The sequence below is a fragment of the Podarcis erhardii genome (assembly GCF_964252035.2).
Source record: "Podarcis erhardii genome assembly, chromosome: 17".
NCBI classification, from domain to species: domain Eukaryota; kingdom Metazoa; phylum Chordata; class Lepidosauria; order Squamata; family Lacertidae; genus Podarcis; species Podarcis erhardii.
In genome coordinates this window covers 1,010,939-1,038,317 of record NC_138515.1, presented here as the reverse complement: position 1 = coordinate 1,038,317, position 27,379 = coordinate 1,010,939, and the positions used below count along the sequence as shown (strand labels likewise).

Genomic DNA, 27,379 nt, shown 5'->3' with positions numbered 1-27,379 from the left:
TCCATTTTGTTCCCAAAGGGCAGCTGTGTTATGTTTTTCTTGGCACAAACAACAAGCCCCTGAAGATGGACAAGTGCAATGCCACATAAGGCTCACAGTCCTCAATCCATTCTGCAATTCCCTGAGGAGGGCAAGGCCAGGCCATCCAGCCCCAGCAGAGAAGGCCTTCCTGTCACCTGAAGCTGCAAAGACAATAAAGGTCCGCATCCGGCCGGAGGGAGAGACAAAGAGGAGCCACAACTTCTCACCTGCAGCAGCTTCCCCAGGAGGTCAGCCCCTTCGCTATCCAGCCTGTGGAGATCCAGGAGAAAAGGAAGATCAGGCTCTGGAAGAGAAACGGAGGCCCTGCTTCCCAGATGGAGGTGCTCAGCTGCTCCGCTAACAGCATTAATAGGGGCTTGTAAATGAGAAAAGTACATCCCAACTACGGGTTGGCAACTGGTTTGAAAAAGGGGCAGGTCTGGAGCAGGACTCAAGGGCCAGCAACGTCCCCAGACCCTTCAGAGCCAAGACACAGGCAAAGGCCTTGTAAAGCTCCCAGAGTCAGTTTTGGCTCATGCATCAGTCAGCAGAGGAGGGGCACAAGCCGCCATCTCTGACAGAATCCATGTTCTGGAAAGGAGAGGGATAAAAAGCCTTTGATCTGCACCTCTGCTCAGGAGAAAGCAATGGAAGCCAGTGCATAAAAGGGGGGCCGGGTGTCTCTGGGATCAAGGGCCAAGTAGAAAAACAGTGATGATGATGAAGAAGAAGAAGAAGAAGAAGAAGAAGAAGAAGAAGAAGAAGAAGAAGAAGAAGAACTACCTGTAAGTACTTGGCAATCATTTCTAATGATTTCTATGCAATTTTACACACATTTTACTTACTAAGCTAAACTAAATTACATTAATTAACAAAAGTATCTTTTGAATTCCCAAGTCATGCTACAATTTTTTAGCACCCTTCATTTGGGGAATTGGAAAGTTGAAAAGTTCAACCCACCCTAACATTCCCTGAATGGCAGGTTGACACTCACCTTGGGGCATGGTTGAGGAGGGCCTCGGGACGGTATTTAGGGTAATTATAGGCTCGGAATTCTTCATTAGACTGGATTCCAGGCCATGTCTCTTCGTTGGGAGTCCCTGGTAATGCAGAGGAGAGAGAAGGAGAGACCAGAAAAGAGTCAGCTCAGGACACAGGCAGGTTGCCTGAGCAGGAGAGCGGCGCTGATCCTGAAACAGGACTGTTAAGGAGCACCCACACCAGTACTTCTTCCATGTTTACTTATGTATACGTTGTCCTTTATTGATTGACTAGCAGAGTTGTTTGGGAATTCTAAGAAACAAAGAAATCAGTAGTTAAAATCAGTGAAGTCTTGAAAGGCTCAGCCTGCCATCTTGATCCAAAATGGCATCCAGCTGAATCTTTGATCTTCTTTGATCTCAGAAATCACCATGCAAAATTTGGTTAAAGGTAAAGGTAAAGGTACCCCTGCCCATACGGGCCATTCGTGTCCGACTCTGGGGTTGTGCGCCCATCTCACTTAAGAGGCCTGGGGCCAGCGCTGTCCGAAGACACTTCCGGGACACGTGGCCAGCATGACGAAGCTGCTCTGGCGAGCCAGCACCAGCGCAGCGCACGGAAACGCCGTTTACCTTCCCGCTAGTAAGCGGTCCCTATTTATCTACTTGCACCCGGGGGGTGCTTTCGAACTGCTAGGTTGGCAGGCGCTGGGACCGAACGACGGGAGCGCACCCCGGCGCAGGGATTCGAACCGCCGACCTGACGATCGGCAAGTCCTAGGCGCTGAGGTTTTACCCACAGCGCCACCCGCGTCCCTACAGCGCCACCCGCGTCCCTAAAATTTGGTTACAATACCCTAAAAGCTATCCAAATTCATAGCAAGTAGACAAGCAACTTGCTAAAATATATAATAGACTGGTTATCGTTATGGATTTATTATGGTAATTGATTATTGATCAACTGAGTTGTATCCCCCTCCTTGTCTAGATTCCTCAAAGCAGCTCAGAAGACTCCTGTGAATCAGCAGTCTAGTCTTCTGTAAGGCCCTCCTGCCTCTCCCCACTGATCTCTCGGCAACACAGCAGTCCCAGCAAGGTCACCCCAGGACCATACCCAATATCCGAAAGATGAAGTGCAGCTGCTCCTCAACTGTGGAGCCTGGGAAGAGCGGCCGTCCTGTGGACATCTCATAGAAGATGCAGCCCACACCCCTGTGAGGAGAAAGAGAAGGACATCACTGGGAGGAAGTTCAAAGCAAGGACCATGAACTTTAGGCTTTAAATCAAAACCCTGATTCTCTCCACTGGATCAAAACATTATGTTCCAAGAAAATCCAAATTCTGCCACTTGAATGTGCTATGCGACTTAACCAAATATGTATCTATTTCTTCATTTTGCAGCACCATTTTCTGGTGAAGAAGAAGCAACAGAGGTTTTCCACAGTCAGTGGGTGGAGCAGCTTCTGGATTCTGCACAGATCTTTGTCCCACCCATGAAAATCAGAAGCAGAATTAGAAAGATATAAGAAAATATGCAAAATTCACATAATTTCAAGAGGGTGCAGAATTAAACTTTTCTTTTTCTTTTTAAATCTTAATTATCATTTTTAATCATACAAAATTTGCACATTTACATTTACCAAAATACAAACCAAACATTTAACACCCACTTCCCTTCCATGATTTGTTTTCATTATCATATATGTAAGGGATTTTCAACCTTGCCGCCTTTAGAGTATACTTTTTAGAACTAGTCGGCCAAAGACCTTCCCTGCATCTCTGCCATGGACCTTAGCCTGCATATTGCAGAGGATTCTGGCATGCACTGAGAAGGGCCAGAAATATCTCAGAAACAAGTAGGGCCTGCAACTAAATGTTACAGCGAAGAGCAATGCTTAGTCAGCATCTATGGCCAGTGAGCATTCTCAAGACTTCATGAGGCGAGTGGGGAGGGGTTTCTCTCCTTCTGTTCCACTCCTGACCCCTCCCCAATGTACAGTGGTACCTCAGTTGTCAAATGTAATCCATTCTGGAAGACCGTTCGACTTCCAAAACGTTCAACAACCGAGGCGCAAAGAGCGGTCGGCAAAGTCAATGGAGAAAAAAAGGGGGGAAACGCAGCGGAAGCTGTTTGACTTCCAAGGCGCATTCGAAAATGGAAGCAATTACTTCCAGGTTTTTGGCATTCTGGTTCCGAAATGTTCGGCTTCCAAGACACTTGAAAACCAAGGTACCATGTACTTCTTTCTGCAAACCTTTGGATTCCCCTCACCGTGCCCCAAGCTTTCTGGTATCTCCCTTTTGTTTGAAGAGGGTACCATTTTGGAGCTGCTGTTGGAGAGTCTTGTTAACTGTTAGTATCTTATCCTCTTCCCTGGCAAACGTCCCCTTGGGAGGCCACCTGACACTTAGAATCCTTGTTCTGAAGCATAGAAGAGAAGGCATTCCAGGGCAGGGGCAGCCAATCAGATGTCCTCTAGATGTCATGGACCACAACTCTCATCCTCCCTGACCTCCGGCCAGGCTGGCTGACTAATGGGGAGCTGGAATCCAGCAAGAGCTGGAGGGCACAACGTTGGCTATGCCAGTTCTAGGATGTGCACCCAGTTCACCACACTTTGCATGCTCTTGTTCCTGCACATTACAGGGGAATGTCACATGGCAGTGGGCAAGTTGTCCTTCAGAATGGCTTGTCTGCCACCCCTGGTCTCTACATGGAGGGATTGGGGATAAACTTCTAAGGAACTCCACCACAGTTTGTGTTCCTAGCGGGCCACTGTGACTCAGATACTGGCTCCATGCATTTGTTTGCCCCTAGCTTCAGTCTCCTTTTTTAGCTCTGCAGTTTCCTGAGATCCAAGCGGCTCAGCTCTAGCCATTCACCGCTGTTTCCTTTACATGGCCTCTGTTTACTTACGGTAAAGGTAAAGGGACCCCTGACCATTAGGTCCAGTTGTGACCAACTCTGGGGTTGCGGCGCTCATCTCGCTTTATTGGCCGAGGGAGCCGGCATACAGTTTCCGGGTCATGTGGCCAGCATGACTAAGCCGCTTCTGGCGAACCAGAGCAACGCATGGAAACTCCGTTTACCTTCCCGCCGGAGAGGTACCTATTTATCTACTTGCACTTTGATGTGCTTTCAAACTGCTAGGTTGGCAGGAGCAGGGACCGAGCAATGGGAGCTCACCCCATCGCAGGGATTCAAACTGCCAACCTTCTGATCGGCAAGTCCTAGGCTCTGTGGTTTAACCCACAGCGCCATCTGCATCCCTCTTTACTTAAATCACCTTTTAAAAAGACAAGAACCATGCAGAAAACAGACTGCACCCCTAGATGGGGAACCTGTGGCCTTTCAGATGTTGCAGGACTACAACTCCCATCTCTCCTAACCATAGGCCAAGCTAGCTGGGCTAAAGAGAAAGTCCAACAACATCTGGAGGGTCACAGGTCCCCCATCCCTGTGGGAGATGACAACTGATGGGCAAATGGAAAGTACTATCAAAATTCACGGATTTCAACCACAGGGAGGGAGAGCTGGCCACAGGCTGCTGAATCCTTACCACATGTCAATCTGGGTGGAGTATTCTGTCGAGCCCAATAGTATATCTGGGGGTCGGTACCAAAGTGTCACCACTTCATTGGAGTAGGTCTTGGTGGGAATGGATTTTGCCCGGGCCAGTCCTGGGAATGTTAAGTTGCATTGCATTACATTTTACATTTCCTTACATTTGTTAGTAAATGTTGCAGAGCAAGGGCAGAGAGATAATTAGTACTCACCAAAATCTGCTAGTTTGAGCTCCCCTCTCTCATTAATGAGCAAGTTCTGGGGCTTGAGGTCTCGATGCAGCACCTTCTGACGGTGGCAGTAGGCGAGGCCACGCAGCAGCTGGAACAGGAACAGCTGGAGGAGGGAACAGAGCCATCTCAATGCCTTTCCCTCTAGTTCATCGCTAGATCTGCCATATACAGTACTTCTAACCAGCCATGGATGCAAAACGAGTGCATTTAGGAAAATGTTTCCAATTCATATAACTTCTTCAAACAGTGGGATTTTCTTTAGAAACACGCCTTTATTTTCTCAGGACAGTTCCACGTTCGTTTGATGGGGTCGCCACCAATAACCAGAGCATTGAAGGAGAACATGCAAAGCACGTATCAAATCCCCCAGTGCTGAAGTGAGCTTTTGCCAGCAACATCCGCAAAGTTGCTTGCTACGCAGTAAAAGAATCCACTGAAACAGACTCAGATGGGAGTCAGCAACTTACCTTCACATTGTGCATATTTATTACATTGCCGCAGTCGTCAAGATACTGTTTCAGATCTTTATCCTGGGGTGAAAGAAGACGCAGGATTGACAACTTTCCTCTTCATTAATTTAAAATGACTGATTTGTGCAAATAAGTCTGCAATCCTATGAGCACCTACCTGGAAGTTAGTCCCATTGAATTCAAGGGAATCTTACTTCTGAGTAAACATGGGCAGGATGGCACCCCTTATCGTTAAGACTATATGGGAATCCTTCAACCTAGAGTGGGCATGGCATTCCCATGCAGTGGACTTGCCATAGGACTCAGCAGAATTCCCCCACCCAGGAATGTGCCCTGGACCAATAAAGTGAACAGAAGGTTCATACATCCCACATCCCCATCCTTTCCCCTGTGCCTACATGGTTTGCACCAGGCTGAGCAAGAGGGCTGGACGGGGATGGGGGAGTCACGTCCAAGCCCTCACCTCCATATTGGCCCAGCACTGGTAGTGGTCTCAGGGGCTGGGAACTGACACTTACTGTACTTCCTAGGTTTCAGGAGACTATCCTTGAAAAACTCGCCCCCAATTATGCTACAATAATTTCCTGCTGAAGTGGCTGCTTCAGGAGGGCATTGAAAGCTACCTTGAGCATTCTTAAACCTATCATAAAACTGTAATTCCCAGGAGTCCTTGGGAGGAAGCCATGACAGTTTTAACACCCTCTCTATGTGCACTGTAGGCAACATCTTCCTTCAAACCAGCCAGGCTGTTTAAAATACGGGTTTTCTGAATGTTCAGCTTTCAGTCATAAATAATTTGAGATGTTTTCATTCATAAAGAAGTATAAGTTACAGTTACCATGCCCGCCCCTGTTTACTCACTAAATATTCGAAGACAAGCGTGAGGGATTTCTCTGTATGGATGATATCATGCAGGGTCACAATGTTGGCATGTTTCAGATCTTTCAGAAGTGAAACTGGAAAACAGAGAAAGAGAGGCATGTTGTGGGACGCGCAACAGAAGCACCTCTAAAGAGTTTAATGGAGCCATTCCTAAACTCTGGGCTTTGAGAGAAGAACAGCAAGCACACGACATGAAAGAGAAAGCTAGAAAACTCCAGGGAGCCTAAAGCACCCACCAGGGAGGAGGTTATCTGCTGTGTCCCTGCATGATCCACTGCTCTGGACTTGCCGCTGCTTGGGGTGGCTAATTTTGCGCCAGTGTGCGCCAGTATGCCACTCCCCTGCCTCTCCTGTTCTTCTCTCTCAGCCTTGCCAAGGGCAGCAGAGTCCATCTTCCTCCTGCTCCCTGCAGACTTGGGGGGGCCCTTTGGGTCTGCCCTCTAGACACCTACTGGGTCCTACTGAGGCAGGTAAAGCTGTGAGAGGGAACTGGCTGAGCTGGGAGGGGCAAAGAGATCTGGTCACAGATCAGAAAATGACCTCTCTCGGCTGTGTGTACATTTGCTTCCGTCTTCCTTCCCCTCTTCATGTGAACCGCACACGGGCACAGACATCCTCCTCTTTCTGTCTAGACCTCTCTTCTTTTGCTCCCTAAGTTTTTTTTAAAATGGTTTTACCGACATGTAGTGGACGTGTGAACTAGGAGAGGGGTGAGGAGAACTTCAGGTCCAGCAATTAAATCATGGCATAATAAGGTGTGGGATTGTGTAACAATGGCAAAAACTAACCTGTTTTAATTAGACTTAGAGAAAGAACATAAAAACAGTTAAAAGGAAAATATTTTTTTTCTAAAGTGGAATAAGTTTATTGACAATTGCAATTTCTATGGAATACCTCTGTGTGTTAAAGAGGGGATTTTCAGTACTTTGACTGGAGATTAATGGTATCCGAGTTCTAACAACACACCCTCACTGGTTCCTTTGATTTGTTGCCTTGTTTTTATGCTTCTTTGACTGACTGACTGACTGACTGACTGACTGACTGATGATGATGATGGATCAAGTTCTGCTAACCTCAGTTCCCCCAAGCCCACTGATACCTCCTCCCTCCTGAGCATGGGAAAGGTGTGTGTGCACATGTCCTTATGGCTGTGCATGCACCCCTGAACTTCACTAGCGAAGGAAATGATAAGAACACTGCAGGTGATATTCCTCTTGTCAGCCACATCTGAGACTCTGGGTTAAGAGTCTCTACTGCCCTAACATGAATTCCTCTGGACTTCTGGCTGCTACAGTAATTTTTCTGGTCAATGCAAATATCTTATGACGAGTCTTTGTGTTCACCTGCATTTTCAGTCTGGGACCCCCTCCATTCATGGATGCAGCTGTTTGACTCATCCAAACGTCTGCAGACATTTCCACTTTCCACTGGCTGTGGAATTCTTGCAGCTGCTCTCTGAGACAGGCAGAAGGTGGAGGGGTCTCCGCAGGTGGAGCAAGAGCCAAAGAGAGGCAGAGTTTTCCCCATCTTCCTCTGCCTTGAGTTCTACAAGGGCAAACCTGAGACTGGTACAGGACGCTGTCGGCCAGGGCCATCCCTTGGACTGGGTACAAGGAAGGAAGTGGTCTGGTGCTGGCAGAGTGCCCCAATGGACCAGAACCCACTGAAACTGGCTGACCCTTCTGATTTCAGGGAGTGTTGATGTACCTTCCCGAATGGCTGTGCAAGGTGCTCCTTCTTCGTGTTCAAGACGGATCTCCTTCAAGGCCACCAGGTTATCGGTGAGTTTACTCTTCCCCTTGTAGACCGTGGCGTACGTCCCCTTAATGCAGCAAAGACAGAGCTCAGGCTAGCAGCCCAATGCCCAACCTCTAGTCAACTGGCCTCTCACCCCAACTCTCCGCCAAGTCCCAAGTTGCCCTGCAATTTAGTTATGCCCCCACGCCAGCAAAGAATAAATTTCACCAAAAAACCAGAGTGCAAAACGTCGTCTATGTAATTGCAGAAAGATGTTCTCAACACCAGACTGGTCTGATCAGGGGAAGAAAGTTCTCTGCCCTAGAGAGGCATGATTTACTCTTGAATTCATAATCTTGGGTGCAGTTAATGCAATTCCCTTCTCTCATTTATCCTCTCAAGAGCCCTATGATGGATTCATTAATTGGCCCATTTTACAGAAGAAAGAGTTGAGGCTGACAAGAGATATGGGTCAACAAGGAGTTCTGGATAAGGGTGTTAGTGGCAATCCTGGAAAAACCGAGATTCCGTGTGCTTTAACGTGTTCTGAATGCATGTGCTGGAAAGGATGGGTGACTGAATGGAACTCCCCAAGGCCATTCTGGAATTTGAACCAGGACCTCTTAAATCCACTGAACTAAAGGAACCCTCCCAGGCTGAATGGATCAAATCCACCGTGAGAAGTGATACTAAGGTGAGATGAGCTGGAAGTCTTGTGGAGATAAAGGAACAAATACCCTGGACTGGCCAAGCTCACTGCTCTAAGGCTAAGCCAGGGTGATGTCCTGGGTTGAGTGCTGGGGAGATGCAGGTTCAAATCCCTGCTCCCTGACCTATGGCAAGCCACCCTTAAGTAGCCTATTCTACCTCACAGGGTTGTTGTGAGGATATTAGGTACACCATCCTGCACTCCTTGGACTTGGAGGAAGAGCAAAGTAGAAATCAATACATTAAAGAGAGAGAGAGAAATATATTAAAATCAGCGTGAGAATGACCCTATCCCAGGTGCCCTGAGATGAAGCAAGCCGAGCTGAGTGGTCATCCCAGTGTGTTCTAGACTGGAATTCATTCTCAGCTCCGCCTTCCGGAGGACGGTCAGGGCACTCACTTCTCCCAGCTTGTCCAGCTTCACATACGTCTCCAGCTTCCCAAAGCCAATCTCCGACTGCACAAGAAAGCACAAAGAGACAGGGTGGGAGGGGCTGCCTTCTCCAGCCGGGGGACCCTACTGCACTAGCACCCCTCCAACGTCTTCGTGATTATTTGTGCTCGTCATAGCAGGAGGGCGGTTATAGGTGATAGAGACTTTATCCCACCTTTTTTGTGCTGCAGAGAAGGTGGCAAGCAGGTGGGAGCTCTGGGAAAGAATGAATGTGACTCTACCACTAAAGCACCATTCCAGCATCAATGACCCATTGCAGAATCCACCTACAGCATGCCCCCCCCCCAGTTGGGAGGGGCTCCTGGTCACTGTTCCTACTGCAGTGAAAGGACAGAGTAGGCAGCTGGGGGGAGGCTATAAGTACTTGTCTTAGCCTTTAAAGCCCTGAATGGCATGGGGCCAGGTGACCAAAAGGTTGCCTTCTCCCATACACACCTGCCCAAACCTCTTTAGAGACTCCCAGCAAGTGAGATAAGGAAATGGCTATTAGGAGAAGGGCCTTTTCAGTGGTAGTGCTCTTTAAGCTCTTTCTGGTGCCAGGCGAATGCCTTTCTTTATTCTCCCATGCCTTTATAATCTGTGATCTTTAAAGATCTGAAAGCTGGATTAGCAGAGGTGCTGTTTGCGCAAAATGAGGCCCCCTTGCTCAATGCGACTCCCCACCTCCTGCTGTCCCACACCCCCTAAATCTGCTGTAGAGGGTTGGGGGAATCCCCAGAATGGGGCAGGGCAGGGAAGAGGGTGAAAAGTCCTGTTTTGCACACAGACTTCCTTCGACACACGCAGACCCACAAAGCACAATGGCAAATTCCAACCTGAATTTTGATCCCAGTGATTGCATATTTTGTATTTTTAGTTCTACTGTGAATTTTATTTCAGCATTCCCGCCTCTGCTGAAAATGTATACACAGTCATTGTTTCCATGATACTGTTAATATTGTGTTTTATCGTTTTATTTGGCCAACCACCCAGAGAACTAGGGCATGGGGGAGGGGCACTATAAAGAAAACCCAAGTGAACAAATTGCATTTAAATCTGACTTACCAAAGAGACTCTCCGTAACCGTCTGCTCAAGGGCTTGTCAAACAGGGGGCTGTTTAGAGTGAGCTTCTCGAGGTAACCTTCCGGCAGGCGGATATCAGCGGGAAGTGACAGGCGCTTGTTAATGTCCTGGAGAGGGGAGGAAAATGGGGTCCAAATTCTGGGGGCAGAACTAGAGCTTGTAAACCCTCAATGAAGACTGGTGTCTTCTGAGGGCTTTCTCTGCCATTGGGCCACTGCAGGATTCCCTTCTGAAGGGCATGCCTCAGGATGTCTCAGCTGGCAGAGCCTGAGACTCTTAACCTCAGGGTTGGGGCTTCAAGATTCCTGCATTGCAGGGGGTTGGACTAGATGACCCTCGTGGCCCCTTCCAATCCTACAATTCTATGAATCAGGCTTTCACACAGGCATTCCTCAGAGCATTAGGAGATAATTCAGCTGCATCGGTGTGACTTTTACCTGCCTGATTTCACAGAAGGTTAAAAGTGCTGGCTGAGGGACTATGGTCCATGTACAGTGGTACCTCGCAAGACGAATGCCTCGAAAGATGAAGAACTCGCAAAACGAAAGAGTTTTTCGTTTTTTGAGTTGCTTCGCAAGACGGATTTCCCTATGGGCTTGCTTCGCAAGACGAAAACGTCTTGCAAGTTTGTTTCCTTTGTCTTGCAAGTTTGTTTCCTTTTTCTTAAAACCGTGCATTCACTTCGAGGAGCAACTCATAGCACGCGGTGTGGTAGCCTTTTTTGAGGTTTTTGAAGACTTTGGTGATTTTTCAAGCTTTTCCAAAGTCCGTGCTTCGCAAGACGAAAAAATCGCAAGATGAAAAAACTCGCGGAACGAATTAATTTCGTCTTGCGAGGCACCACTGTATGGTGGGGCTGCAAAAAAGTTAAAAGATTCTGGGAATGTATCCACAATGAGTTAAAAAAGATGTTAAAAATTTCTATAGAGAAAAAAACCAGAAGCGTATTGGGTATCTTAGGAAAGGATATCCCACAAGATAAGAAAAAATTATTCTTATATGCCACAGCTGCAGCTAGACTACTACTTGCAAGGAACTGGAATGGAAATATTGGATATGTAAATTAAGCAAATTTATAGAGTTGGTGAAGTTAACAGCAACCATAAGGCACCAGACTAATCAGAATTTAAGGTCGGAATGGCAATGCTTTGAGGATTACATGAAAAAATTACCTGTTCTAAGGATAATATGTTGATATGTATAGACTAAGTTTGTAAAGTAGAACTAGAAAAAAGTAATATATTAAGGATATTAAGGATGACCAAAAGATGCAATGTTAATAAGAATCTAAAGATTAAGAGATGATGAGTAATGGGGGAGGGAAGCCACATGGGTGTGCTTTGTTTTTGTTTTTGTCTTTGTTTCTGTTTTTGTTTGGTTATTATTTTGTATTGTTATTGCTAATTGAATATTGTGTACCTTTGGAAAATAAAATAAAATTATTGGCGGGGGGGGGGGGGAGTGCCAGCTGAAGGGGTCTGTGAAAAGTAAGTATATTGCTAGGTAACTGAACAATTCACACTATTTTATTTAAGGTTTCTTGGTGCAGACTTTGTTATTTCCTGGCTTTTTTGGGGGGGGGAGAGAATGAGTGTGGGTCATATAGACAGTGGTACTTCTGGTTACGAATTTAATTCGTTCTGGAGGTCTGTTCTTAACCTGAAACCGCTCTTAAGCTGAGGTACCACTTTAGCTAATGGGGTCTCCCGCTGCCACAGCCGCAAGATTTCTGTTCTCGTCCTGGGGCAAAGTTCCTAACCCGAGGTACTACTTCCGGGTTAGCGGAGTCTGTAACCCAAAGTGTTTGTAACCCGAGGTACCACTGTAGAGCCATCTCTAGACATCCCTTCCATGGTCCTCTCTAAAAAGTGACTTGTGCGAAAGGGAGATGGAGAGAGCCCCTCAGTGACAACTGCTCTGAACTTTGCACGCCCATCTTTAATGCTCGCACCTCGGTGGAGATCTTGCGCGCTGGGTTGTTCCTCATGCGCACTCGGACTGGAGATTGCACCTCATCAGATGATGTCCCTGACGCCTGGTCGCTCTCACCATCTGAACCCATCTTGAGGTCTTCGTGGACAATTTCTGCATCAAAGAGAGTTGGAGACAGCACAGGCAGGGAAATTAAAAACCTTCTTCTCAAGCAACTCCCTCCAATACCCCTCAAGGATCTCCCGTGGTTCTCAATATGTCATTGTACCTTCCCTTCATGGCCACCTACCCACTGCCCCCCACCTTTGCAAAAAATATTCCATTCTGTGGGACAGGCTGTCACTACAATTGGCCTCCCACAAGCAAAAAACAAATGGGTCTGGTCTTTAATGTAGCAGACTTCTGAATTGGGCTGTCACATTTTGAAATGCTCCCCTATCTACATTGAAAGCTCCTCGCAAACAGAAAATCAGTGCAGGAGGCAAAAGTCTGGGTTAGAAATTTTCTTCCTGATGTACGTAGACCAAGACCAAGACCTAGCTGGTTTGAATAACATGCCCCACATGCACAAATTTCCCCTTTCTCACCCCAATCCAATTTGACCATGTGTGTTATAAAGTACCATATTTTTATTAAGAAAAGTCCACTATAGCCCAGTATGGTATTAAAGTAGCCGGTGGTTTTCATTTTTTAAATAGATTGTTATGGTTGATACAACAGAAACTTGCACAATGTCATGTAACGAGTTCATGGCCACGATAGTCTACACCCAAGGCAATAGAACAAGGATGGGAAATGTGTGGCTTTCCAGGTATTGCAGCACTCCAAACTCCCATCCGCCCCAGTCAGCCTGGCCAATGGTCAGGGATGATGGGAGTTGTAGTCCAACAACATCTGGAGGGCCAGAGGTTCCCCATCCCTGCTCTAGGCACTGAATATGTTTTAAATACCAACAGGGACCTTATAACCTGTGTCTAATAAACTGTTTCAATAAAAAAAATTAAACAGATAGATGTTGGTTTCATGTCAGTTTCACTTCCATTTCACATCACACCACCCTGTTCTGTGTGACATCTTACCTGATAGAGAGCTGAGGAGATTGCAAGCGCCTGCCACACTTTTTTACATTTTGGTTGACTCTCATAAAGGTGGAGATTGGGGAGCTTTCACTCCTGGGGATCTAGAAGGACAGGAAGCCGCTTCAGACCAAGTCATTCTGCTGGTCCATCTAGGTAAGCAGCAGTTTTCAGACAGGAGACCTTCCAGTCCTTCTGGAGATGCCAGGGACTTTGGCAGGCTCCCTCATGGAGCCACAGCCCTGTCCCTAGGAGCCTTTGTGAAACTGAGATGAAACCAAAACGCTTCTTTCTGGTCAAAAATGGCAACTGATGCAACATTGAGCCACAAATCTTAAGATCTGTGTTGATAAGGAGCTAGCACCTGAAACCAAGATCCCTGGGAATAAGGCCCCTAAGCCTTGGTTCCCAGCACCCTTCCCAAACGCCTTCTGAAGCAAGAAACAGAAATGAAAGGCTCAGGGTCTCCAGACTTCTTGCTCAAGTGATTCCCAGCTCTGATGCAGCCCAGCTTGCTGACAAGAGGCCCAGGTTGAAAGGATTTCAGGTGGGACTCCAGAAAGGCTCTCCTTTGGACCAGCCAGCACTGGCCAAGCCCCTGCCCACACAAGGGGGAGGTGCAATAGTCACCTAGTCGGGCGGAGCGGTTGAGGTGGGCGCTCAGGCTGCGGCTGACGGCCAGTCGGGGCCTGCGGAAGGAGCCTGCGTAGCGGTGCAGGAGGGCGTGGACGCTGCGGGAGGTGCTGGGGCGCACGCTCTTCCCTGTGGGGCCTGGGGGGAGGGAAGCGGGGAGGGAGGGAAGCCCACACATGGACAGCCAGGTGGGGCAGGTGATACAAGAGTTATGAGAGGCGCCAGAGAGTCAAGCGGGCAGCAGGATGGAGTGGGATGGGGGGCAGGGGACACAGCAGTTAGCAGCAGAGGCAGCGTTGGCATTGGGGAAAGAGCCCACCCAAATGTCCATCACGCCACCCAACCACAAAGGAGAGTTTAGGGATTGAGAAAAGAAAGTGTGATATAAACAGGGAGGAGGGTGAATAGGAGGCAAATAGGAATCGCAAACACTCCAAAAGGAGGGAAAAAGTTTGGACACAGTGGAAGAGAAGCACAGATGGCAAAAGCTCACAGGAAGAGAAAGCAATATGCATGAAGAGGCAGGGAGGGGAAGGGAGTCACACCACCAGAATGAAAGGAAGGCAGAAATAAAGCAGATACACAAAAAGAAACAAACAGAGGGAAGAAAGAGAGAGAGAGAAATATGAAGGAAGGAAAAACAAAAGAAAAATCAAAGCAGAACAGGAATCAAACTTAAAGTGGAATGAAAGGGGTGTAATGGAAAGGCAGGACTTACCTGAGAGGGGCAGCCTTCTCCCCACAGCTCTGGTAACCTGAGACACCTCCACTTCAATATTTGAGGAGTGGGGTGGACAGTTATAATGAACCCCAATGACCACCTGATCTGCTTCCATCACAGCCGAGGACCAAACTTTCCAGCATCTGATGCCAGAGCCACATCAAGGCCTTTACTCTACCTGGCAGGGACAGGTGTCTATATAGCTTAAAATCAAGAATGTTTTCTAGTGTGGTCTCTGGAGCACCTAGCAGATACCTTGGAATCCCCAGGTTTCACTTTAAAAAAGAAAGCCAACAAGTTTCTAGTCTGCAGTGTGACAGAGATAACCTAAAAATGGCAAAGACAACTATAATCTGAATACACCTATGAGAGACTTCTGGTGATAAGGATTACCCCCTCTTCACAGTTCCTTCTTTTTTCCTCAAGGGGAGCTATCCCTCTTCCCCATCCCTTCCTCCTGGTTTTCAATGCTCAGTGACTGGATCAGTAGCCAGCCATTCTCTGTGGTCTTTCCCTCCCTCTGACTGCCGGAGGATTTGCAAGATGGGAGCAAAGGCCTCTTACTGGGCTTCAGTGCAGCCAAAAGCAGCAAAAAGCCTCTGGTGCTGCTTCTGCTGACACCAAAGCTCAGCACAGACAGAGAGAAACACTCCCTGCCCCCATGTGTCTGCTGCATCCACCCAGCGCAAGCCATCTCATCCGCATTCTCTGCAAGTCATAAAACCAGGAGGAGGGGATCCGTGTGCTGCTCGACCTCCTCTGTCACGCTGCCAAGGAGATTTGTGGAAGGCAGCTGATGAGTCCTATTCCCACTCCTCCTTCATTGCCACCCTCTACAGTCAAGGCAACACCTCACCCTAGCAAAGGCGGTACAGTCTTATAGGAAGTGGCCTCACCTGGGCAGAAGAGAAGACCCCTCACCAATTTCCAGTGGCCACCTAGTTCTGGTTGCCAAGATCCTTGCAAAGAATACTGAACAGGAAGCTCTTACCAAGTACTTTCTGAAGCTGGGAAACGGAAGCTGCTGTTGGACTCCAACTCCCATCATCCTTGATCACTGGCCCTGCTGGCTGGGGTTGATGGGAGCTGCGAATTCAGCAACAGGCTGCAGGTTCCCCATCTTTGTTCTTAGGATAATCCAGTGCTTTTTTTCTTTAAAAATGTTTAGGGGTACTCTCATTTCCCTACTCATATTGAAATAATGTTTAGGTGTATGAATACTCCTGCATCCCCCCCAGAAAAAGCACTGGATAAATCATTTGTGAAATATGATGGATAACACTCATGGAAACTTGAAATTGGTTGGTTAGTAGGTGGAATCTATTAAATGTCTAATTCCCAAATCAGTAACAAGCCTGCGTTTTAAGTCAACAAACTTTTATATTTCTGTAATTCAAAACCAAATGGATTAGGGGTTAGTTTATATTCTCTGTGCCTACATGGTCTGCATGACTAAGCTTCCAAACACCACTGTTTTTCACATGCTCTGGTGTTGGTTGCTACCCCCCTTTGTTTTTTTGAGAGAAATGTGAATGTCCCGTTTTATGTTAGTCTTTTGACTGCCCTAAACCAAACATTTTAAAAGGTTGGATCTGAAACCAAGCAGCGACCTATCATGTTTGACTAGTATCTACCTGGCAGATTCAACATTTCCTTTTCATATGGTGTTCATTTCTGATCCAGCTGTTTGATTTGTGGTCAAAATCTCTCTTGCATTTCACACTGAAAAGCAGCTCCTTGTTGTTTGTTGATCAGTAAACCTTTAGACTCGAGTGCTGGGGGCCCCTGGCAGGTTCATGCTTCCTCTCCAGGTTAGTAAACAGAGTATGCAAGAAAGCAGATCCATGGCCCTGAGACGAGCCAGCCTGGGGGAAACCACCATTTTATGCCCGCTACTTTCTCAAGAATTGGCATATTAATTGAGATCTTGAATTAACAGAGAAGGCTGCATCCAATGTCAGTCCTGAGCAGAGCACTCACTGAGATTAATGGACAGGACTAACTCGGGTTCATACATTTCAATGGGTCTACTCTGAGTAGAGCTAGCTATAACTTTTGACTGAGTTTGTAACATGGTGAGCTAATTACAATTTCTGACAGGAAAAGTTTACCCAATGCCAGCAAGACTGAAAACAATTATGTAATATTTGCACACATTAAGCTACTTGCATCTTCTTGCAATAAGGGTGTTTTTTAAGAAGTTAGAACTTTGAACCAGAAATTCACTGAAAAGCACAATGAACCTATGAAGGCAAAAAGACAGGGACTGAGGAACCACCAGGAGACACCAGTGCCTGTATGATGTATGCACTGAATTAAGTACACTTGCGATTTTTCTTTATTAAGCAGTTTATAAACTTTTCCAAATAAATAAAAGTATTAAGCAAAAAGGTCCCAGCACCTGACCACTGAAATCCTCAGCCTGAACAAACTGCAAACAATCTTCCCTGTGTCCGACTCCGCCCCCCACCCCGCTCCTACTCTCTGAAACCTTAAGGGCTAGAAACTTGTTCTTTTAGCAATACTTCAAGTTGGAGGGTTCCATAGTAGGCAGCAGACTCTGAGCAAGACGTGGCCCTCCTTAGTGCGTTCCTGGACATGTGAGAGCATCAGGGGAGCTCCCCCGCCACATGCACTGTTCTCCGCTGCTGGCAATCGAGAGCACTCACCATTATCGCTGCTGTTGTTCTCCTCTAGGTTGATGGGCTCATTGAGGTTTTTCTCTGCTGTCCGGCTCCCACGCAGCGTCATGGACAGCTGCCGCTTGATCTTCTTCATCCGATCCATGGTGGGGAAACGGCTGAAGTCACTGCACGTGGCAACAAGGAAACAGGGGGTTAACCCACAAGGTGAGCATGTGAGCAACTCCCACTTGATAGGGAATGGGGACGGGGAAATGCCAGTCCACAGGGCGAGATACAAATCCTAACCCCAATCCACTCTTAATGTAGGATAAGCCAGATGTAGCAAAATGTACGCATATACAGTATACTTCATTATTAATCACCCTGTATTTATCATTTTAATTCTGCTTCTTTGCCTACAAGGTGGCCCATAAAATATTTCAATGCTAAAAAACACCCACTTAAAAGTCTGCACAGTCAATAACACACGTGGGCGGGGGGCTAATCCAGGGACACAAGAGTGCAATGTGGATCCTGAATACTTCAAGGGGAGGGGATTCCTGGGTCCTTTGAAGAGCCATCTCACGTGCTACTCATATTCAAAATGCATCTGCTTTTTAAACTGTATTTTTAGGCATGTAAAATATTTATGTCTCGAGTTGTGTACTAGGGTGACTACAGTGAAAGAACTAAAAGTAAAGTCTCTGGAAGTATGTGGGGAAGGAATTTTACAAAGTTAAGAAAACTATCGATCAGATGCCTGGAAAAATAAAGAAAAGGTCCGCACATGTTTCTGGAATGCAGGTAAGGAGGGGGAAGTTTCCACAGTTGTGGTGCCCCCCCCCCCCGGAGAATGCCCAACTGCAGGACCCTTAACAGCACAATCCTAACTGCCTCTACAAAGAAATAAGCTCTATTAAATTCAATGGGGTTTACTGCCAGGTAAAATAGGTTAGGATTGCAGCATAATCTGGGAGCAAAGAAGCACCTGGAAATGGATATATTTATGAAAGGCAGCTTTTGCCCTTTAATTTGCCGTTTCAGTTGCTTAGCTGAAAACCCAGTCTGTCACTCAATTTCTCCCAAGCTTTTCTTTCAAACAAGGTTGCAACGAAAGCTGATAAGAGGTTCCTCAAGAAGATTAGTAACTGCTTGAAGGACAGCTTGCCCAGCACCACACAGCTCCAGCTGCTAAGTCCAAGTCCGGCCACTTGCGCTCAAGCTCAGGATTCCCAACACTTTCAGGCAGGGGACATTTCCAGCCCCATTTGGAGAGGCTGGGGGTTGAGCTATGGCCCTTTCACAGAAGCAGTGGGGATACGAATACTACATGCTCTCTGTTCATGTAGAGCTTGAGGAGGCCTAAGAGAATGGAATGTGCAGCCTCAAACACTCCCCATAATGCAACATACAGGGGCTCCATAGCAGATTTGGGGTCCCAGACTGACAAAAGGAAAAGGAAAGTGTTCCCCCAAAAAAGAGAAAATGTGAAATCCACTGCTCTGAGGCATCGAAAATTCCCAAGGCTGCACATATTCACATTTGAGGTGCTTACTCTAGATTTGGGGGGAAATGAGACACAGGGGGAGAGAGAGGGGTGACCCAAACCCTTCCTTTTGTAGAAGGATGGGTTTTATTTTATGCTTATCACCATATTTGGAGCTGGGAAGAAATTTTGCCCCAGGGCCAATTGGCTAGCGACACCATTAAGCATAATTCATTCCAAGCGCATAATTTGGAGGGTGTCTATCCATGCTCATCATACACACAAAGAGCCAGCCATAACAAAGAAGAGAAGGAAAATGATTTCATTGGAGGCTTGAACCAGCTGTATTTTTGGGTATTCTTGCTTTCATCTGCCTCTTGAGCCTTTCCGTAATGAATGGTGGGGTTAAATATAGCCCCAGGAGCCGGAAAGTGTGTGAGGAAACCGCCCAGTCTGGGTATTCAGTTGACAGATGGAATCCAAAGGCAGCTTAAGAAAAACACAGGTGATGGTCTGCTTGGGGTCAGGTTCTTCAACTGTAACACACACGGACACAACTGAGATAGGTGCAAGTCAGAGGCTCACCAGCAGCTGTGACAATTTCAACCAACCCTGCAGCACTGGGAAGTCTTGGATCCAGACTGCAGTTATTCTGAATGACCAGAACTATTATGAGATGCCAGCAGTGTGTGAAACTCCCCTTGGTCTGGGCACATTTTGCTACTAGGAATTTCATTAGCGTGAGCAGTTTCTGAGCTCTGGACACAATACTGTGCCTAACATTTCAGATTAAAACTGCAGAGTGGAAGGAAAGGAGGACCATTTTCTGCCTTCCCACTTCCGGCCACTCTCTGAAGACTGGAGAAGAGACCCTCTTAAGAATATCAGGGGGGTGGGCAGGGGAAGGACACTAGACCATGTGAAAAATGAACATAAGATTTTAGCTGCAGTTCATTCATTTTCAGCTTTGTATTCTTGTTCTAAAAAAGTGTGCCTAGACATTCTGTTGTTGCGCCCATAATATCAATTTAAGGTGCTGTTATGAGAATTATAAGGTCTAAGAAACGTATAAAATAAATGTTCATAAATGTACTAGGCAAACACATACATAAATATATAAACCACATGTCTGAAACAGTACAGGAAAATAGTCCTGAAACCATTTTGACTCTCCCAAATTGACCTCAAATGTTTATCTGCAAAGAGGAAGGAAATGGGAAAACCTCCCCTTTGTCTCTTTGCTCACAAATCCTGTCTTAAGGGCATATTTGTGTATGAAATGGGTGAGCCTGTGACCTGGATTCAGGAACCCAGTATTTACACAAAAGAATGGCCAAACTGCCCAGGTAATGCAATCAGTGACCATTATCAGGTACACTGGCAAACAGGATTTCTGTTGTAGACCGCCTCCTCTGCTGCTGACCGCCTCCTTCTGTGATGTATGTATGATGTTTTGGGGGGTGGTCTTGGGCTACATGGTGGGCAATTTCAAAATCTATATAAGGGTTTGCACACCAATGTTCTGGGTTTCTCCTCCCTCCTGCTTGGGGGTCTGAGCACCCTATTGCAACAGTTTAATAAAGATCAGGCTTACTTGTCGCTTTGCTTCTCAATATTCTCTGGCTGGCCTTTGTTATTTTCTCCAACCTGGCTGTGAGCCTCCCCCAGTCCAAAACAGACCATTATTCAGCTACAGTGGTACCTCTGGATGCGAACGGGATCTGTTCCGGAGCCCTGTTCCATCCTGAGTAGAATGTAGGACACGACTGGGCGTCTGCACAGGTCGCGTTTCACCACTTCCGCACATGCGCGTGATGTCATTTTGAGTGTCTGTGCATGCGCAAGCAGCAAAACCCGGAAGTAACGCACTCCGTTACTTCCGGGTCGCCGTGGGGCACAACCCAAAAATGCTTAACCCGAAGCTACTTCAACCCAAGGTATGACTGTATTGTGGTTAGTGAGGAATTCAACAGCCTTGTAGTTGTTAAAGGTAAAGGGACCCCTGACTGTTAGGTCCAGTCACGGACGACTCTGGGGTTCTGGCGCTCATCTCGCTTTATTGGCCAAGGGAGCCGGCATACAGTTTCCAGGTCATGTGCCCAGCATGACTAAGCCACTTCTGGTGAACCAGAGCAGCGAACGGAAATGCCATTTACCTTCCTGCTGGAGCGGTACCTTGACGTGCTTTTGAACTGCTAGGTGGGCAGGAGCAGGGACTGAGCAACGAGAGCTCACCCCGTCGCAGGGAGTCGAACCGCCAACCTTCTGCTTGGCAAGCCCTAGGCTCTGTGGTTTAACCCACAGCGCCACAAAAAAATGAGAGGGGCTGCATTCAATATAGTGCTAAGAAGATGGTGAGAAACATAATATTCTCCCTCTCTCCTTCCCCTGCCTCATCTGTTCTGGAGGTCCCCTCAACCTTCCAGAGCAGGTTTGGGTATGGTACAGGGCATGCACAGATGGAGGGAGAGAATCCTCTTCTGCCAGAGAAAAATGGTAGTTGAATAGTGCCCATGGTTTATTAACTGCACTCTAGCCCATGTTGTTTACTGACTGTAAAAGAGAGGCCTGCTTTTACTCCTTAAACTGCAGTCTGATGAGCAGACATCAGCAGGTGAAAGTTTTGGCAGCAAGGAGATAAACATCAGCACCTATTCCAGCCTGTTGTGAAAGACATAGCTCCAAATGGTTGCAAAGACTAACTCAGGACATCAGAGGCAACCTCTGACATTCTCTGGCACAGGACCTCTCAAGGTCCTAGTGCTGGTTGTGCTGCTGGGGCTGATGGAGCAGAGGGCCTTGGGCATCACATCTTGTGTGTGTGTGTGTGTGTGTGCGCGCGCGTGCGTGTGTGCGCACGCACGCGCGCGCGCACACACACACACACACACTAGGGGGATGTTCCCAGCACTGGGAGTTCATTTGCCACCTTGGTGTGGGGTCAACATGTGGTCACAAGCAGAGTTCGCGACTGGTGGCCAATGGCACAATTTCCAGGGATGCTGGGGGTATACCTGATAGCTTTACCCTGTTTTTTGCATTGTCTACTTCCAGACTGAGCCTCCATGGCTATGGTGTATGCTCCACTGGCAAAGCAGAAAAAAATGGCCCACTTCCAGGATGTTTCCCCCTACAAATAAGAAGATTGTCTTCTTATGAGCACCAAATTTAGCGTTTCTATTTTGTGCAGAAATATCCTGACACTTTTGCTTTTCCATAGAGTTAGCCCCAAGTGTCTCTCACATATACCACCAATAACTGTTAGGCCCTTCACAAGCATTAAAAATGCAGTCTAAAAAGCAATGTACAATAAAGCAAGAATGGGAAGAATACAATGCTATGCAGGCAAAAGTCAACAAGTTTAAGTACAAAAGAGAGAAAAACTCAAATTGGAATACAAGGGAAGTGAGAAACAAGTTGGTCTTGGAATATCCATGGTTCCCTCTCTGTTCCTCTTTGGCTTTCTGTCAAATGGCTGTTCATAGTGGTATTTAGCATATTTCTGACTACTAAAACTTGCTGGAAACTTTTCCATTCCATCAGGCTTATGCAGGAAACTAAGAACAGACCTTTCCACAACACTGATTTCTGATTTTTTATGTACAATTGTTGTAAACTGCTCTAGTTTTCTTAATGAATAAGCTGTATATAAATACTTTTGATAAATAAATCCTTCTGCCTTTCTGCTGAGTAGACACACACACACACACAAAAACAACTGCTAACAATATAAACATCTTACTTATTTTAAATACTTATGTTCTGCCTTTTAGGACAAAGGTCTCACAAGGCAGCTTAACAAAATAGACACTAAAAGAAATGCAAAGAAATGCAATGCAATGTGTGCGTCCTTCCACGGCTGTGTTTTTGATGCTGATCAAGACAAAAGCATGGCTTTTTTGTTCTGAAACCTTAGCAATGTACAGCCCTCCTCTGAGTATAATTTGAATGGATTGATTGAATTTCAAGGACAGAAGCTATGGATATTGTCCAGCCTTCGAGACAAATGGCACAAACATTATGTGTGTACTGTGGTCGATTACATTTTTCCAACCTCTAACCTTTATTGTTGTTAGCCGCCCTTAGCCCGGCTTTGGCTGGGGAGGGCGGGCTATAAATAAATTATTATTATTATTATTATTATTATTATTATTATTATTATTATTATTAATGGGTATCCTTGACGTTTAAAATGATGGCGGTGAGGCTGGCAGAACACGATGGAACCTTGAAACCAGGATCATTCCCTCCCTCTACCGGCAACACACCTTCCACCAGAGGTTGAGGGTATGAAGGGCTGGTGGTATCTGCTGTGTCTTAACCCCCCCCGCCCACTAAGCCGCCCCGGGCTCCCTCTCTGCCAGGCCAGCATGGCCGAGCCAGCGCGATGTGACAAGCTGGGCGCCCAGGGCCATGAAGGAGGCAGCAAGCGGTGGATGCAGGCTGGTCTGTCACTCTGCGTTAAACAGGACTGGGACAGGGGGTGGGGGGAGCCCCCGTGGCCCCCAGTGGCAATCCTAGGAAGCGGAGAGCAATGCGCCTCGAGAGCAAGCGCCTCATGCAGAGTCAGAGCGTCGCAGAACGAAGCTCAGTACTGTCTGCAATTGGACTCCAACTCCCATCAGCCCCAGCCAGGAGGGACAATGGTCAAGGGGGTGGGAGTCGGAGTCCAACCAACATCCAAAGGTCACAGCTTTGCCACCCCTGGTCTGCAGTGCCTGGCAGTGGCTCTCCTGGGTCACAGGCGGGGGCCTTTCACAGCCCCTACCAGGAAATGAATGGGATTGACGGGATTCTCTGCCACTGAGCTCTGGCCCTTCCCCAACAGTGGCTGCAATCCTAGGCCCTGCTGAAATCAATAGGACTTACTTCTGAGTAGCCTTGGTGAGGACTGTGCTGTCAGACAAATGAGCCTGGCTACATTAGGGTCCCCTTCTGCCCCACATCAGACAGCGATCAATAAGGCCCCACCCCCATCTCCCCACTTCTTCACCAGTCCTAACCCATACATTCCTATCTATAAGATGCCTTGCAAGGGGGCTGCTAGGAGCAGGCATCGGGCACAGACATTCGCATCCGGATCATCTAAATTATTTTACCTTACCCTATATTATTTTTTCTGGCTTTATGCCCCGTTGTAGTGCTATCTGGGGTATCTGCTCTTCCAGTTGTACTGCCATCAAGCCACACAAACTCTTCCACTCTCTTAAAATGTTTCCTCCTAGTCTCCCTGTCTCTCATAAGATCTCCCCTTGCTGCAGTCTTTTGGTTTTTTGAAAAAGAAACAGATCTCCTTCAGCACTCACTTGCAGCAAGGCTCTCCTTCATCTAGGGGTCGGCAGAGTTCAAGCTGGTGGGATCTGCTTCTACACCCCAAAGACTCAAATTTCCACCAAGAGGAGCCAAATGCCAAACAATGGCTTATGGCAGACATACACTTAGAACTCAGGAAGAGAGCAATTCTGAAGGCACCTTGGCCCAGTAATTTGTTTTCACGGTCAGAAACAGAAAAATCTGCTCCTGGTTTCCCCTGAACTTTTATTATTTTCAGCAGCCTTTTGCAGCGGGGAGGATGTTGATATTACTAGAGTTAGACAAATTGCCCAAAGATCCACCAGGAGACCCTGATTGTCAGGGATCAGTTGGCAGAGAAGGGGGGCGAGACCGGAATGTACAGAGAGCCACCTCCTTTGATGAGCACCTGCACTTGAGGGAGAGGAGGAGGGGCTGTCAGGAAACACAGTTTTGTTGTTTTTGTTGTGTCATTTTTGATTGTCTCTTTTTCTGTTTTTTCTTTTTTCTGACTGTGATATTTGTTTTATTATGAGAAACTTTAATAAATATCTATTAAAAAAAAGAAAAGAAAATGAGATCCAAAGGCTGGTATAGCAGAGAAAGGAACAGCCTCTGATGCTTACTTAGGTTTTCACGTAAGGAGAGGAGGAAAGAGGGGGGGGGCTCAGGGAGTTTCTCTGCTGGAAGGGGAACAGGCGTGAGCCACTTCCGGCAACTGATAGCGACTGAGGCAGACATGCTTTTAAGAGCTCCGTACTGTGCATAGTTTGGGACTTAATCAATCTTGTAAAGACTGGCTGGAATCGCGGGCTGTTATCTCGGCAAGCACCCACATATCATCCTGACACTGATCAACCTTCCACCCACATGGAATATGAAACTACTGTGCTAGCACCCTCACAGCAGCACAAAGGGTAAAAATGCACATACAGCTCCAAGCCTGGGAAGCCTATAGAAAACAGCATTTCCATAATTTCAGCTTTCTTTTCATTAAAAGCAAGCTTCTAGCCCTCTTGCTTGCACACACAAAACCAGAGAACTTTTAGGCAAAATTTTCAGAGTCCTGTGAACAAAGCATTTCAGAACTGGACAAGGCTGGATCTGGCCTAGGGCAACCTGGGTTCAAATTCCTGTTCAGCCACAGAACTCTTGGGGTTTTTCTTGTGAAGACAGTATTATTTTATTATTTATTATTATTTAGTGAATTTATATACCGTCGCAATATATATAATCAAAATAAAAACAACAACCCAATAACATCCCTCCCCCAAAAGAGTCACATTTTAGAAGGGCATAGTATATGTGCTTGCAAGTGCTAGAAAGCCAGGCTGGGATACAAATGTAATGAATAAATTATACTATGAACTGGCTCAGTTTATAAACAGGACAATTATTTAGTAATGAAATAATTGTCTGACTCTACTTATGAACCAAGACAGTTTAAAGAAGGGCAAATAACCTTGTTGCAAACGACTCTACTCCTCAAATCACACATGGACATGAATCCCAAACATGATTCAGCATGACTACTCCTTGTGGGCAAAGAAGACTGCATCATGGCAGAACAGCAGGAAAGAGTGCGGCTCTGGAGCATGTGGAAAAGGCATCTTGGGAGCCACAGGTGAGCCAGGCGGCTCTCACTCTTGCTCCAGCTCCAGTCTTTGCTGTGGGGCCCAGGTAACCAACCAGATGCTCTCTGGGTGCTGCTGGATTACAGCATCTGGAGGACACTGGAGGGCATCTGAACTTGAGACCTGCTTCTGGCTGATTCCCACTGGGGTCAGTCCACATCTAGCATTGATACATCACTCCATACAGCCTGACCAAATCAGAAGAGCACATGGGCAGTGCAACTAAGGACAAATGTTTCCAATATTTAGCTTCCCCAAACACTTGGGATTCTCCAATTGCTCTGTCATGCAACAACTTTAGGCTGGTACCTAGAAATGTTTTTGCTTCCCTGACACCCTAATTCAACACGGAGAAAAGGGAAAACTTCAAAATGCACACAAAAACATTCCAAGATGTTCTGCATCTGCAGTGCAGACATGGGTCATGCCAGTTCCACCACCCCATCCCACTTGAGCAGACGCTCCCAGCCCTGGCCCAGTAAACTTCCTATTTATACCTAATCTTCTCTAAGCTGGGCCAGAGAAATCAGCAGCCAGTAGCTACACATGAGGCCAAATATATCCTTGGGGTTGCAGTGCTTCCTTCCACCGTCCACACTCCAGGCACTGACTCTCATTAAGAGAAAAGTATGGGAAGTCCTCTCCCCAGATCAGAGAATCCCTTCCCTCTGTTATCCAACTAACAGGTCTGGTCTCCTGCCCATCTTCTGATAAGCAGCCTTGACCCTTTGATGGAGAGACTTTAGTCTAAAGGAGTTAAACAGGGACAGGACTTGTCTGCCAGAGTGTGCACTCAGCTGTGTTTGCATCCTCCAGGAATCTGAAGTTCTGCTTCTAGTTTGGAGAGTGAAATAGCAGCAGCCAAATGGTTAGGGTTGGCACCCCATGGTGGTAAAATTAAATTCCACACAATGAAAGAACCAAAACTGGTAAAAAAAATAAATCTTTCATTTCAACAGATTTTGCAGATATACAAATCTAATTAATGCCTTGCTGAATCAAAGCAAGGTCTGTCTAATTCAGCAATCTGTCCTGAACAAGATCATCCAGATGCAAGATAAGGCACAAAGGTTATGACTGCCCCCTTGACTACGTCTCAATATCTGCTGCTCAGCAATATACTGCCTTCTACAGAGGTTCAATTTCACTATCACAGCTGATCCTTTGCTATGAATTTGACTAATCTATTTTTTAAAGCCATCTGTGACTGAATTTAAATATGCAGCACAACATAGTTAGACAGCCAGTACGGAAATCCATTTTTGAATACTCCCCTACGTGGAGAAATGGCCCTTTAGTTCTACTGCCAACAATTTCATCCTGTCAGGCAGATAAGGGCCTAATGTTTTTTTTAAGTCATCACTTCACGGCCTTGCAGTTTAGTCCTGATGCCACCCTGGGATGCTTCTCAGGAGGAAGATGCATGCAAGCAAGCGTTAAAAGTTTGCAGTACAGTATCTGTGAAATCCGGGGGGGGGGGGCTTTGCTCAGCATTGCTGGGCCTGTGGAAGACCATTAAGGGGGATGCATGGAAAAGACTGCTCAGTTTCTTTCTGCTGAGAGATATATTCATTTCATTTCATTTTCTCCTTATGTTTATATCCCACGGAACCAATTCTGTGCTGCTGAATGGTGGGGGATGAGCAATGGCAGACATTTATTTAAATTGCTAGTTTGTCCCCATTGTGTTTTGAGCAGGTCTGCTGCCTCGGATTAGACATGTAGAAGGTTTTTGACTACCAGCATTGAGTAGCTAGTAGAAAGTCCTGCTCCACTCTGTAAAATTCATTTTGTTTTTTTCATTTGCCATGAGCAACAAGTAACAATCCAGGTCACTGAAGTTCCAAACCCCTGAAAATATTGTTTGG

At 46.6% G+C, this 27,379-nt stretch overlaps 1 protein-coding gene across 5 annotated transcripts in view; it reads right to left on the bottom strand.

The window, feature by feature from the left end:
• Positions 1 to 27,379, bottom strand: part of CDK16 (cyclin dependent kinase 16) — a 67,914-nt gene that overhangs the window by 9,011 nt on the left and 31,524 nt on the right. For 3 of the 5 annotated variants that reach the window (XM_081844632.1, XM_081844633.1, XM_081844631.1), the window contains exons 2-14: positions 17,145 to 17,284; positions 13,752 to 13,892; positions 12,065 to 12,198; positions 10,095 to 10,220; positions 8,997 to 9,053; positions 7,859 to 7,973; positions 6,131 to 6,225; positions 5,267 to 5,329; positions 4,779 to 4,902; positions 4,562 to 4,682; positions 2,116 to 2,213; positions 1,016 to 1,121; positions 249 to 291 (exon numbers count right to left, since the gene is read on the bottom strand). In XM_081844632.1, coding sequence (XP_081700758.1) covers positions 249 to 291; positions 1,016 to 1,121; positions 2,116 to 2,213; positions 4,562 to 4,682; positions 4,779 to 4,902; positions 5,267 to 5,329; positions 6,131 to 6,225; positions 7,859 to 7,973; positions 8,997 to 9,053; positions 10,095 to 10,220; positions 12,065 to 12,198; positions 13,752 to 13,892; positions 17,145 to 17,262 — 1,341 coding nt within the window. In that variant the 5' untranslated portion in view covers positions 17,263 to 17,284. Of the gene's footprint in view, positions 1 to 248; positions 292 to 1,015; positions 1,122 to 2,115; positions 2,214 to 4,561; positions 4,683 to 4,778; positions 4,903 to 5,266; positions 5,330 to 6,130; positions 6,226 to 7,858; positions 7,974 to 8,996; positions 9,054 to 10,094; positions 10,221 to 12,064; positions 12,199 to 13,124; positions 13,203 to 13,751; positions 13,893 to 17,144; positions 17,285 to 27,379 lie in introns of those variants that run through there. The other 2 variants (XM_081844634.1, XM_081844635.1) reach the window with 2 other exon arrangements.